This window comes from Hydra viridissima, unplaced genomic scaffold (genome assembly GCF_058129835.1).
Source record: "Hydra viridissima isolate aposymbiotic clone 2 unplaced genomic scaffold, HvirCarnegie_v1 scaffold_10, whole genome shotgun sequence".
Lineage (NCBI taxonomy): Eukaryota > Metazoa > Cnidaria > Hydrozoa > Anthoathecata > Hydridae > Hydra > Hydra viridissima.
In genome coordinates this window covers 8,082,501-8,096,397 of record NW_028324309.1, presented here as the reverse complement: position 1 = coordinate 8,096,397, position 13,897 = coordinate 8,082,501, and the positions used below count along the sequence as shown (strand labels likewise).

The following is a 13,897-nucleotide window of genomic DNA, read 5'->3' as shown; positions in this document are numbered from 1 at the left end:
GTGTTTGTCTTGAAGATTCTAAAACTTGAAAAAAAAAATTTTTGTACGCGTATAGTCACCTTAAACGCGCGTATACGCGCATAAGCGCGCGTTATACGCGTCGAAGCTACGCATAAAAAAAAAATTTATTAATAAATTTGAAATCTTTGACCCAAAAATTATTATTTTGATATATAACATTATTGATTTACGATTTATGTCAAATTTTATTTAATTTTTACCGTTTTTTGATCGTTCTGAGTCACTGTGCGGCGGCCGCCAGTGGCTTTCGTCTCTAAAAAAAGTCGGCCTTTCGGCAGTAAGTTACTTTGCCGCCGGGAGGCCTCCCGGCGTAGATAACGCCTCGAGGCGTTATCAACTCTGTCTCATACATTAAACTTTTGCGGATGTAAGGAAGTTAGAAGAGCCCAAACTGTTAGAAAAATGGCTGCTAGACTCACGAAGCTAATACTGAAGTCTAATGAATCTCTGCAGTGTATTAATCTGCTTTCTTTTCGAAATCACTCGATTTCTTTTGATAAAATACCTCCACTAAATATATCTTTTTTTAACGAAAGTCACATTCCAAAAAATGTGCTAAAAGTGAACAAATCAAAAAAAGTTAAAATAACGACGCTTTCAAATGGCCTCAAAATTGCATCTGAGGATTCTTTTGGGCAGTTTTGTACTGTAGGAGGTATTATCTTCTAACATATATTAACTGATTATAAGAATGATGTTTTTATGTTCTACAATATATCTTACGTCTAAAAACATAACCTGGATAGTAGATTTTTTGCAAATCATTTAACATAATTACGTGGCTAGTTTTGAAGTGAAATGTTTATCTTATGTTATACTTCACAATTTTAAACTAGCCATTAAATTAGCACACTAACATTTTTTCTTATTATTTTAAAAATAATATACTGTGGGTTTTTTTTTTTTTTTTGCACCTCCCTGTATATTAGGGTGGTCATTATTTGTGAAATTGCAAAAAAGTCAAAGTTTTAAAGCCTAAGATAATTCATTTTGACATAAAAACACATATGGTGAAAAGAAACTGCAATTAAACAACATTTAGGGGTAGCTCAGCTTCTAAAGTCTCATACATATTATAATTTAATAGCTCCGATGGGTTACTTCAACAGTTAATGTTAGTGTAAACTTGTATATATAGCAAATCTGTTTTCTATACTAGCAGCAGTGAACATTAGGGCATACTTATTTACTGATTTTTGGCATATGATTCAATATCTGCTATTCTTTGCTGGCTGCCATGTTGTATTTTTCTGCTAAAATTGAGTTTTTGTTGAGTTCTTTTTTTCAGTGATTTCAAGACGCAGCAAAGAGATTGGGATTTTCATTCTTTATTCATTTTATTTGTCATGTTTTACTATAAATTGTGTTAGAATACTACAGGTTGCAGAGAATACACCTCATTCCAGACTTCATATACTGTTTGCTGAATTGAAGTAGCGTGGTAGTAAATAAGCACCAAAAGCAAGCATACATCTAAATGTTTAACCTGTATATAACTAAAAAATATTTACTCAATAAAACAGCCACTGGTTGATATACATCTGGTACATTAATTCTTATTTTTTTCAGTTTCAAATAGAAAATTTCTTCTTGCACAAAGAGAAAAAAGACACAGGTTGTATCATAGGATGTAATAGCAAGTTGAAAGAAAGAGAGACCACTCTGAACAGGAGAAATTGGTGCATGGAGGAAAGAAGCAATGAAGTAGTGACTCTAGAATCTTTTTCTAGTTCAGAATCAAGTAGCAATGACAGCAGTTATGACAGTGATGAATGTGTAGTTGCAGAAGCAGAAATAAACCTTTCTTGTGAAAAAGAAAGGAAGGATGATTGCTATAACTCCAAGTTTGGCTGCTGCTCTTGATAGATCAAAGTTATCTGATCACTGTGCTATGTATGTACTAGCAGAAACAGCATGGATCTAGGAATAAGCAGTCTAGCATATAATTGAAGCTTCATCCGTGTTCAGCATCAGCAGTTATGATCTGAGATGGCAGTTCATGAGGAAGCAAATTTCAAGCCCAATGTCCCATTAGTAGGCCATTGGGATGGCAAGCTGCTGCAGGATCTGAGTGGTAAAGAACATGTTGACAGACTTCTGGTGCTGGTCTCTGGACAGAATATTGCAGAGCTGCTATCTGTTGCTAAGATAATTTTGTCTGTTTATGAGACACTGGTAGACTGGGACGTAGTTCAAAATGTGTGTGGCATGTGTTTCGACACAAGGTTGATATTCCTGCAGTTGATTGGCAGCATAGTTCAAAATTGAATGATTATGCTGAGTGCAGAGTTGCTCTTGGATAAGAGCAACTCTGCACTTAGCATAAAGATTCACTGCTTTGATATCAAATGCCGTGAAATACCAATTGGCATTGAAATGAAGAGTGGTATGATAGAACAGATTACCAAGAAGCATCAGCTGTTGTCCACAGTCTCAAAGCTGTTAATGATTATACTGAGCACAGAATTGCTCTTATCAGCTCAGCATAATCATTTCATGGCTTTAATTTGCATGAGAAATTGAAGTTGATCTTCATCTAGAGTCAGCAACCCATCGCTGACTTGAGATGAAGATCAACTTCAATTTCTCATGCAAATTATTAAGCAACATCAGAAAAAATATTCAGACTGAGGATAAAAGTACTCTCAACAGTGATAATTCCCTTGTAAGATTTACAGTGCTTTATAATTCTCCATGTAACAGCAGATGTAAAGCTTGCTTCTTTTATTTTCCGTACCTTTTTTGATAGTTTGATATTGTTCTTATGTTTTTCTATATTAAAAGATTTTAAGTGGTTGGCGTATCTTAATTTGAAGAATGTTTTGCTAATGTCATAATAGGTCTTTTCTTTTAATTTTGGGTTATTGGAGGTGGCAATGGCATGGTATAATTTGTTTCTTATAAGGCATTACTGATGTAAAGGACAGTTTGTTTTATCTATGCAGTTACAGCTTCTATCTCTAAAGTTAGGGTATTCTTGTATAATGTGGTGGTTGTGTGATGTCCTTCATACTTGACATGTAGCTGTAGCTTACTTTGATGGAGTTTATATTAAATATTTTTTGGAGATTGTGGTATATGTAAGGCTATACTGAGTCAATTAGTTTAAATCTACTATTGGGTTCAGAGTTCAAAATACTGTATTATTTAGCTTTCTTTAAGAATGTTTTTAAAGAACTAGTCAAATATGCTTAAACAGATACTGACTATTTTTTGTATAAAAGTTCTTTACCATATAATTTTTAGAAAATTTTTTTTTTACAGTGCTAGTTGATGCAGGATCTAGATATGAAATTGACTATGAAAGCGGTATTTCTCATATTTTGGAAAAACTTGCTTTTCATGTAAGTATGCAAATAGCTTTTACAGAAAACTAAAATGTTTTATTTAATTTTTCAATTAATGTTTGTTTTTAGGTTTAATTGGGATTCTACAATTTAAAAAACTAAATGATATTTACATCTTTATGTATGTATATAATAGGGTAATCCAAAAATATTCTTTGATTTTCCCTCATTTTAAACTCAGCTATGTGACAACCCACTTCAAAAATGAATACTTTGGACAAATTTTGATGCAAGTTAATCAATATTTAAAGGTTGCCCAACATTGACAAAATCAATTCTATGATAAAATTATGTGCTGAACACCATATGCAGCAGCTAAATTAGTCTACAACACAGTCAGTTATGACACAATACCAAAAAACCCAAAATTTATTACAGGTATATAAATGCCATGCATAAATTTGTGTATACTTCATATTTGCAGTCATTGCAGATATAACAGTAGAAAAAAAGGTTAGACCTTAAAGATATCTCCATTTGCTTTATAGCATACATCAAGATGCCTCCATCTCCTGCCTCCAATGATTCTTTGACTAATGCTATACTTTTTTTGTAAGGTTTCAGTATTTCTAAAAGCCATTTTCATTGCAATCTGATTAATGAACCAATAGTCTGCATGGTTATTTAAAATGAATCTTTGTTGTAGGTATGAGAATGAATGCAATGATAAAACAAACTGATTTCAGTTCCTCATACTTTTTCACCTGTTGAGAAAATAATGGGTATTCATTATTTGAAGATGTATTACCAAGTTCTTTGGTCCACCAGCTGGAGAAGTGTTTCCAGAATGTTATGTTGACTAATAATACATTTTGGTTTGTAAAACCCTTCTCTGAGAACATTTTTTGCAATTTGACAACTCTATTCTTTTTCCTAGTGTTGATGTTGGTTGTATTAACAATGGTCATCTTTATTGCAGTACATTAGTTTTATTCAAGAGCTTTGGACTATATAGTTTTATTTTTGGACCATTTAAATTTAATCTTTGCACTATTTAATTTTAAGGTTCTTTTGAATTTCTTAAATAATATATCTTTTATCTCTTTCAGACTATAAGAACTTTCTTCCAGTGTTGAACCAGTTTCAATTAGTTTCTACACCACTTCACTAATTATTGAATTGCATAAAGCTTAAAACCTTAAACATGTTTAATCCTTACTATTAAGATATTCTAAAAATGTTTCAATTTTCATCAAAGACAGATAAGTTCATGTAGAAAAGTTTAAAAAGATGTAAAAAAAAAAAAAAGCAACAAATAATTTGTCATAAATTCTTCAAATAAGGTAACTTTTTAATAACAGGCAATACAAATATGTTAAGATATGCTTTAGAATCCTTTCAAATCAAATTTTGTTTGACTTGAAATCCTGGTAGTGTTTTTCAGTTCTAGGATTCATAATTTTGTTTAAAAATGTATTTTATTAATCTAGTTAATTTTATGTGGATCATATATATTATATTATCCACAAATTTTTATACTAAATATTCTGGCAAGAGAAAATGCATGCTCCAAACTGACCTTAAAATTGGATAAACTCTTTTTGAATAACCATCACATGTTTTCAATAGTTTCACTTCTTTTTGTATTTTTGATAATACTGTCTCATCTGACAAGCTGTATTAAGAATGGTCCTTCTTTAATAAAAGGATTGAGTTAATGTTTAATACTTAAAGGATTACTTATGGACTCTGATACCATTTCAGATGTCTAGGTTAAATCCTGAATATTTTTATTTGAGATTGTTCAAGCATTGATAGCACCCAGAACAATAAATCTTGCAAATCTCAATAAGATTTCTTAAAAAGAATCTTAGTAAGATTAGTAAGTTTTGCAAGATGTGCAAGAAAACTTGTAAGACTTAACTAAGATTTGCAAGTAAGACTTTATTAAGATTTGTAAGTTAGAGTTTATTAAGATTTGTAAGACTTTATTAAGATTTGTAAGTAAGAGTTTGTTAAGATTTGTAAGACTTTTTATAAGATTTGTAAGGAAGACTTTATTAAGATTTGTAAGTAAGAGTTTATTAAGATTTGTAAGTAAGACTTTATTAAGTTTTCGTACGATTTCTTAGTAAGGTTTGTAAGATCTTAATAAGATTAATTAAGTTGTGTGAAATGTGTTATATTTAAATGTGTAAAGAAAGTGTGATAAGATAGCTAGTGATGGTGTCAGGATAAGAATACTAAAAAATCAGTGTCCTGATCTATGAAGCATGCTAGATCATCAGGATAGGTATCTGATTGTAAAACTTTGGTCCTAAAATTCCTGTATCAAGTTTGCATAATGGGATACCATTCAATCTGTGATAATTAATTTTAGTTAAAGCATATTGTCTTTTTTTTCTATTACTGTAGTCCAGTAAAAATCTTCCTCAATTTCCTCTTCTACAAACAAGTAACTGTCAAAAAATTCATGTTTAAATTCTTACTGATTTGCAGGGTAAGAGAAACAAATTCAATCAGGATAGGTTTTCACAGACATTTTACAAAAAAAAGGACCAATTTTCCCAAAGTGTTTCATTTTTAAGTTTTAGTATGCAACCCAACAATCTGAATGAATGGTGGTTGCAGGATTGCAGGTTGCAGGATCTATTGTTGAATTGTGGACCTATTGTTGAATTAAAAACTTCAATTTAAAAGAAGATCAATTTGTAAAAATATACTTTTTGTTTTCAAAATATAAGCCCTAAAGATCCATTATTCTATAACATCACCCATGCATTTAATGTTTAAACATAGCAACTCATCTAACTTAACACCACTGATTAATGGTAGCAATATTTACCATTTTAAAAGTAAAGATGTACCTAAAATACTGATACCACTGAATTGAAGTTTTTTTGTGTCTTCATGTTATTACAGTAGCAGTTCTAACAGAGACTTTAGCAACTCATAAAAACATAAAAGTCAATTACCATGAAGTTCATTTTACAATCCAAATTTCCCTTTTTATCTTTTTCTTACATTAGTAAGGATTGCCATGTTAAAACATCCTTAAATAAAAAGAAGTATACTTAACACTGTTAATACACTATGAATAGTGAAAGAAGTAAATAAATAAACATTCAGTTTCTAAGTACTGTTTTTATAAAACATTATAGGTTTTACTAAAGTTTTTTAAAAAACTGCTTATAAAGGTACTACAAGCTTTTGATCCAAATAAACAAAAACTTTTGGGTGGTTAAAACATTTAACATTTCTAGTATGGCTACAGTCAAATATTTGTTCAATTACCATTAAACTATGTTGTGTGCAATTCCACAACAAACAGTACACCTCTTAACTAAATCCCTGAGTTTTAATCAGTAGAACTGAGATTGAAATGAATTTAACAAAAAACTATGGTTTACCTGCTAAAAATCATGATTTGCCTGCTAACTGTTTAATTTGCTTTTTGATATGAGTATGCAAAAAAGTTTAACATTTAGAAAAAAAGCTGACTAAACAATGTTACTTAATTTTAATACTTAAATTTTGAAAAATTTTAAGAAACTTCATTGTAAAATGAACACCTGCACAACTTCCATATTATTAGAAAGATGTTACAAAATAGCTAACAAGTAAGGTATTGCTGCCAACAACATTTATTTTTATCAATTATTTTGTGATCAAAATGTATTTAAGGCTTCCAAAAAAATAAAAACACAGTTTTGAACCTAAAGTAACAAAAATGAAATTGTATTTTAAGTTTTGTTATCTTTATAAGAAGTGACCTTAAAAAATTGTTCTATGGCTGTACTACAATTAACATTCCTTTAATAATAGCAATTTGATTATGGTTTTGCTGCTAATGCAGCTAATGGTGATGGTAATCGTTATGAACTATAGTTAATAGAAAGATAGTTATATCAATTTTGTTATTTATTTTTAAACTACTTAATGGATAGTTTTTAAATTCATTTCACATGAAATATTTTAAGATAAAAGCACTCTTGATTAGAGCTTTTTTTAATTTGATATCTTTTAGAGCACAGAAAAGTTTGAAAGTAATGAAGTTATAGTTAAAGAATTGGAAAAGCTTGGAGGTCATGCAGACTGTCAAATATTTCGGTATGAATTCTTCTCATTTATATCTATAATGTTTCAGAAGTTTCATAATTTTAATAAAGAATCTGCAAATTGGAGTTTGCATATAAATATGTCTCAAAATTATGTAACAAAAGTCACAACAAAACAAGTATTTGTATATTTTCCTATATATAAATTTTTATTTTTGATGCGTAAATTATGTAGGCAAAGTTGTAAAAAAGATATTCTCTTATGATTAAAATATATTTTATTTGGTGTTAACATTTCATATTATATTTTGACTACATATGATGAAAACATCTCAAATATTATTTATTTTAGCTTATATTTTAATTTGGTTGTCATAAGTTTAACATTTTGAAATTAACATTTAGTTTTACTATTACTCTTTATATTCAATTTCTTTTTGTCAAAAGCATCTTCTTGTATTATTTTGAAGAACTTTTAAAAGATAAAAATAAAAAAAAAAAAAGAAGCAATTCTTTCTTGGTTGTTTAGATGTCATTCTTTTTATTTAGGGATTGTTCAATTTATGCTGCTTCAGCGTTTAAGTACAATATTGAAGGTGTAGTGGATATACTTTCAGAAACTGTATTACGACCTATTCTTAAAGATAATGAGGTCTTCTTCTTGTTATAATTTTTTTGTGCTGTTAGTATTTCTCTTTTTTTCTTTTAATTACTGACTTACATTTCATGTTAGCATGATTTGTGCTTTAGAAAATCTGTCAGATCAAGTATGCAAAAGTTTATTGGATAAGATCCTAATTTAAAAGATAAATTGCTTATTGCTTAACTTAAAAGATTTCTAAAATGAATTGAGTTTATTTTTATGATTTTATTTCAGGTGAACGAGCAAAAGCAAACCATACTTTTTGAACTGGATTCACTAAATTACAGACCTGACTTAGAACCACAATTAACAGACCTTATACATGCGGTGAGGTTTTAAATTGGGTTCTTTTGTCTATTTTTATGCCCTTCATAGTACTAAATGCTACCTAAGTTATATACACATTTAATGCAGACCTCATTCTTTTACATGATTCCTGTGTATTTTATAGACATATTATTATGTTACAACTTAACATTTAATGTTTTAAATGTTATGAAGACTTAAATGTAGGAATTACTTTATGTTGTTACTCTTGTAATATCTTTCTTAAACCAAACAAGACATTTCACAATTTAGTTTAAGTAACTTTTCGTTAGTCAACAAGATTTGCTGTCAGAGGTTCAAAGTTTAAGAAAAGATTAGATAAGGAAAAAAAAAAGAACATAGAAAGAAAATATTGAAAAGAATATGATTTTATAAACATGTGCTGACAAAATTTAGATGTATACTATTCTATCTGTGATAAAAAAAAATTCTTTAAAAGCAAGTTGTTTTTTAAGTATATATTTAGCTAGTCTTTATTAATAGTATTTTTTTGATAGGCTGCCTTCAATGGAAATACACTGGGTTTACCAAAATTGTGTCCACAGAGTAGTATATCAAAGCTTTCTGCAAATATGTTAAAAGATTATATGAGTCGCTATTACAGACCAGAAAGAATGACTATATCTGGGGTTAATGTTGATCATGAGGAACTTGTTCAGTATTGCAATAAATATTTTTTACTAAATGCTCCTATATCAAAGAACAGTCTTGACCCAGATCGCTCTATTGCACAGTATACAGGGGGCTTTGTAAAGGTATTTCAGTATTATTGGTATTGTTTAAATAGGAGTCTTTATTTTATAGCCAAATACCCAGTTTGTTTTGTGGGAATCATCTGTTTAGTAACTCATTTTATTTCAGGAACATCGGTCAGAACCACGACTTCAACCTGGTATTACACAACTTCCAGAATTGGTTCATGTTGCAATTGCTTTTGAAAGTGCAAATTATACAGATAAAGATATGTTTACCTTTGCCGTGCTTAATACTTTACTAGGTGGAGGAGGATCATTTTCTGCTGGAGGTCCAGGAAAAGGGATGTATTCTCGTCTTTATACAAATGTACTCAATCGAAGACATTGGATGTTTTCTTCTGCTGCGTTCAATCATTCGTATGCTGATGCTGGACTCTTTTGTATACACTCAAGTGCACATCCCAGAGAAGTAATTTATTAAATTCCCAGCAAGGTTTAAAATTGCTTTAAGTTTTTTTACAAAATTAATTTTTTACTGTTAATTGAGATTTAAAATGAGTCCAATCAATTTTTTTTAGGCTAAAGACTTAGTCAAAGTTATTATTCAAGAGTATATGAGACTGATTACTGAACCATTTCACGAAGTATTTTTTTAAGTATTTTATCTATTTTTTGCTATAGTTTTGCATTTATCGAAAAAAAAGTATTACTTAATTTTATGCATAAACTTCCTCATTAAAACATTAATTTAAACATAACAAAACCATGTCACTTAAATTTAAAATAAAGATTTTTAGGAACAATATTAATTTTTAAAAAAATCCATTCTAAAGGTGGAAGTAGCTCGAGCAAAAAAACAAACACAATCAATGTTGATGATGAATCTAGAATCTCGTGTTGTTCGTTTTGAAGATATTGGAAGGTAAAAATTTTACTTGCTGGATTTTCTTGTTGCTTTAAACAAGTATGGAATTTTTCTCAGAATAATAATTATTATTATTATTATTTTTTTCAAAAAAGACAGTGGCTTGTATTTACTATGTAACACAGTTCGCTTTAATACCTTTCTTTAAGCAGCATTTATTCAAAAGTTAAAATATTGAGTAAATTGTTTTGTTTTTTGTAAAAGAAACTTAAGATTTAAGAATTTATCTTTTAAACTCACTGTAAAACTGTTTGAGTTGAAACAAGTCATTTAACTAAGAAAATAGTGTTGCCTTAAGTGAGTTACAGAAACTTTTTTGATTGCTTTCATTCCTTCGTAAAACATTCTTTTCAGCTAATAAAAATAAATTATCACATTAAGTTGGTTTGATAGAGCCAACGGTACCTGAGAATTAAACCTTTAATGTGAAATAATGTAAACTTTCAAAAGTTTTTTTTAAACCTTTAATACGTAAATTTTAAAAGTTTTCCGGTTTGAGTTTTTTGAATTAATTCTCGGAGACAGATGATCTGACATGGATGGCTATCCTGTTGATATTGCTATAGAATGGAAAATATGATTAAGAGAAGATATAATTTGAAAGTCTTTATACGTGAAATTTCGGGAAAAATTTCTCAAGATTGGTTGGAATCCCGGGAAATAAGTACTGGCGTTACCGCAGTGCGTAAAAATGCATATATCTGAAATGCTTTACAAATGCTTGCGCAATTATACTATTATTTTTGGGTGAATTTAAATTTCTTTACGCTTTCTACTATAAAGCGAAAATAAAAATTCTTCACAGCAGCTCTGTGTAAATTTGCGTAAAAGTAAAAATTTTTTACTATTTATTTTGTATTATAGATTGTTACCACATTTTACCGCAATTTTTCTTACTGTCGGTGCGGTAACGCCGTTGCTTGCTGGTAAACATCAGTGTTTTCAGTTTGTGGCTTCTCAATTGGAAAACTATTTCTTCATAGTAATTAAAAATTAGAGGCAAAATATTACGTTTTTCGTTTAAAAACTCACATTTGATTTTAAAAAAATCACATTTGATCAGGCTTGAGAGCTCATCAAAGGATTTCAACTATTGAAAAATCCTCCGCAATAAAGCAGCTCCGTCAAGATTTAACGCGATGCGCTAAACATGAAAAGCGTCAAACCTTAAATGTTATGCAGTTGCAGCCTTGTTATATTTAATGTTGTATACATTGTTGCACTCGTATGGCTTTATTTTCCTTAGCGCTTATTTTTTCCAGGATTTTTTAATTTTCGCAAATTTTTAAATTTATGCTTATTGTTGCTATATATTTTCTTTGTCGGTCAAAGGCAAATTCTTGGTCTTGGTTTCCACAAATCTCCTCAGGAATTATATGAATCTATAGGTATGTGAAATGTTGGAGTTTCTTGATTTGTTTTTAAAAAATTTATATTTTCTTTTTTTGTTAGCTGTAGAATTTTTTTGAAGTTGTTGTTTTCGAAAAGGTTTGGATTCATGCAAAAAGTACGTACGTAAAGACATAAAACCCCTCTCCTCTTTCTTCGAAACTTATGATTTCAATTAAGAACTTTTGCAACATCAGCATCAGTGCGAAAAGTTTTGACACTGAATTAAAAAATTAAAATCAAAAGTTAGTTAAAACTAAACCTTTATTAAGTTTTATTTTTTAACTATTTTTGTTATTTCCTAAATTTGTTTCTTTGATAATTACAAAATTAATTTCGTTTTTTTTTTTTTGTAGAACAACAATCATAAATTTAAAAGAAAGAAATTGTTATTGATTATAAAGAATGCACATTTTCAAGTCTTCGACGCATCAAGTTCGCGTCTTTGAGGCCACCATCAACAACACCACTACTAAAATCTTTTTTAATTAACACCCCTTTCTGTCCTTATGTACTTTTTGCATGTCCTTAAATGATTCTATTAAACATAGACTTGCAGGTTGTTAGAGACTATATTGTTTGTTTTTTTCATATTGCAGAAGCGGTGACATCCGATGATTTAAAAAGAGTTTCCGAAAAGATGTTGTCTACCAAGCCTTCTGTTGCAGCTGTCGGTAATTTAGAAAACTTACCTTCTTATGAAGAAATACAAAAAGCTCTTTTAAAAAAGCCGTTTACATCTAAGTTATTTGCGAGGAGTTATTAACCTTCTTTCGTCACATTGGTAACATTTCTATCTCAATGAGGAACAGTAGCAGTAGTGGTTTAGAAAAAAAGAACACTGATAGATTTAAACATGTCAAGTATTTTTTAAAAAAAAAAACAGATTTCTTTGGTTGATTCTTTCTTCCTAATGTTTTTTTTCTTCTCTATTCTCAATACATTCTCTATTCCTAATATAAGCGCTTGTTAGTATTACAGAATATAATACGAATTTTTCGTTTATTCATAAACCATGTTTACAAAAATTTCTTTAATAGTCAAAATGTAAAATTATTTCCTCGATTTTTTCCCGAAGTTACGATACATTGTGGTATATAGATATATATTATATACATGTATATAGATATATATTATAAACATCACAATATATTTATGTATATAGATATATACTATATACATTACAATGTATTTATGTATATAGATATATATTCTATACATCACAATGTATTTATGTAAATAAAGTAGTAAAACTTTTTCACTGAGCTCAAAATAAAATTTATTACGTAAGAATATGTTTGTTCAAATCTATGAATTTTCTTGAAATAACACCAGCATCGGCCAATAACACTAACATAGCGCAAATAACACATCACCCCGACATCGGCGCGACATCCGTATTTAATTGACTACAGATGTAAATTGGATGTATTTTTGACAGGCGGCTGCTCTGCAAAGGAATACTATAACAGTTTCAGCATAATCAGATTATAATTAGTCAGACCAAAACACAATTTTAAATTGTTATGAATGCCAGAATGGAATTAAATGATGCTTAAACTCTTTCAGGTGAACATGTTGATTTTTCACCATTTTTCATCATCTTAGTGCATTTTTTAATCAATATTCTGATGTGAAAACACTTTAACTTTTTAACCGTCTGTTTTTGACTTTTTCCACTATGATTGAAATATTTTTTAATAGCATACGTTCTTTTAGTGTCTGTTTCTATAGGACGACCGTTTCCAATTTGTTTCTCTCTTGTCTCGCCTTTGTTTAGCAAACCTGACTTTTGACCATTTTGACTTTGAAATATTTTCATCAAGGAAATTCTTCATCAACAAAGTTTCTGCCTATATGTGAATTTTCTCTCCAAAGTTTTACAATGAAATTTTTGAACTTCATATTATCATTTAAGTCTAAAATATAAAATACTATAACAAATTTATATTTATAATAATATAATTAAGATAAAGTAATTTTTTTACAGAGTATTTGGGCACCCACTTTAGTGGTGCCCGTACTCTAAAATATACAATAGCATAATTTCTATTATAAGTAATTTTAAAATAAATGCAGCACTTTTAAATAAAGATAATTACATAAATAACAATATAGCAATCATATTACAAACTATATATAATGGTATAATATACAGTATGTAGTATGAGAATAATTTTTTTTGCAGTTAAATTACCCATTAAATATAAAATACTTATTAAATAATATAATATAATATAAAAAAGTAAAATTTTATTAATTATAATGTAAATTCAAAATATAATTTAAATTATAATAATGCAAATAATAATTATAAATATTGCTTAAAAAAATATTTATAAAAGGATTTAAAACACTGAAAACTTTCACAATCATCTTTTCAGTTAATACAAACCCATTCAGAATGTAAAAAAAACAAACTCGATAATATAACGTTTTAATAGTAAGAAATTAATAGGATTTCAGTAAGAACAAAAAATATTTGAAACTTTCGTTTTGGTATAAAAATTTACAACAAACTTGATAATTTTTGAAAACACAGTTTTCAAAAA

General features: G+C 28.9%; 1 protein-coding gene across 8 annotated transcripts; it reads left to right on the top strand.

Moving 5' to 3' along the window:
• LOC145181538 (mitochondrial-processing peptidase subunit alpha-like) lies at positions 1-12,254 on the top strand. 8 transcript variants are annotated; one of them, XR_016456080.1, is made up of 12 exons: positions 1-676; positions 3,286-3,365; positions 7,336-7,418; positions 7,916-8,018; positions 8,244-8,336; positions 8,834-9,091; positions 9,198-9,500; positions 9,610-9,675; positions 9,865-9,953; positions 11,289-11,344; positions 11,445-11,590; positions 11,702-12,254. XR_016456080.1 is itself a non-coding variant. In XM_090099322.1 (12 exons), exons 1-12 carry the CDS (start codon positions 424-426, stop codon positions 11,739-11,741), a joined length of 1,443 nt encoding a protein of 480 aa, XP_089955448.1. In that variant the 5' UTR covers positions 1-423; the 3' UTR covers positions 11,742-11,858. The 8 variants fall into 8 exon arrangements, 5 of the variants coding, with proteins under 5 accessions (XP_089955448.1, XP_089955450.1, XP_089955447.1 ...); XR_016456081.1 differs by having other exon boundaries at positions 11,428-11,590; XM_090099322.1 differs by having other exon boundaries at positions 11,445-11,463; positions 11,702-11,858.
• Positions 12,255-13,897: the final 1,643 nt, after the last annotated feature.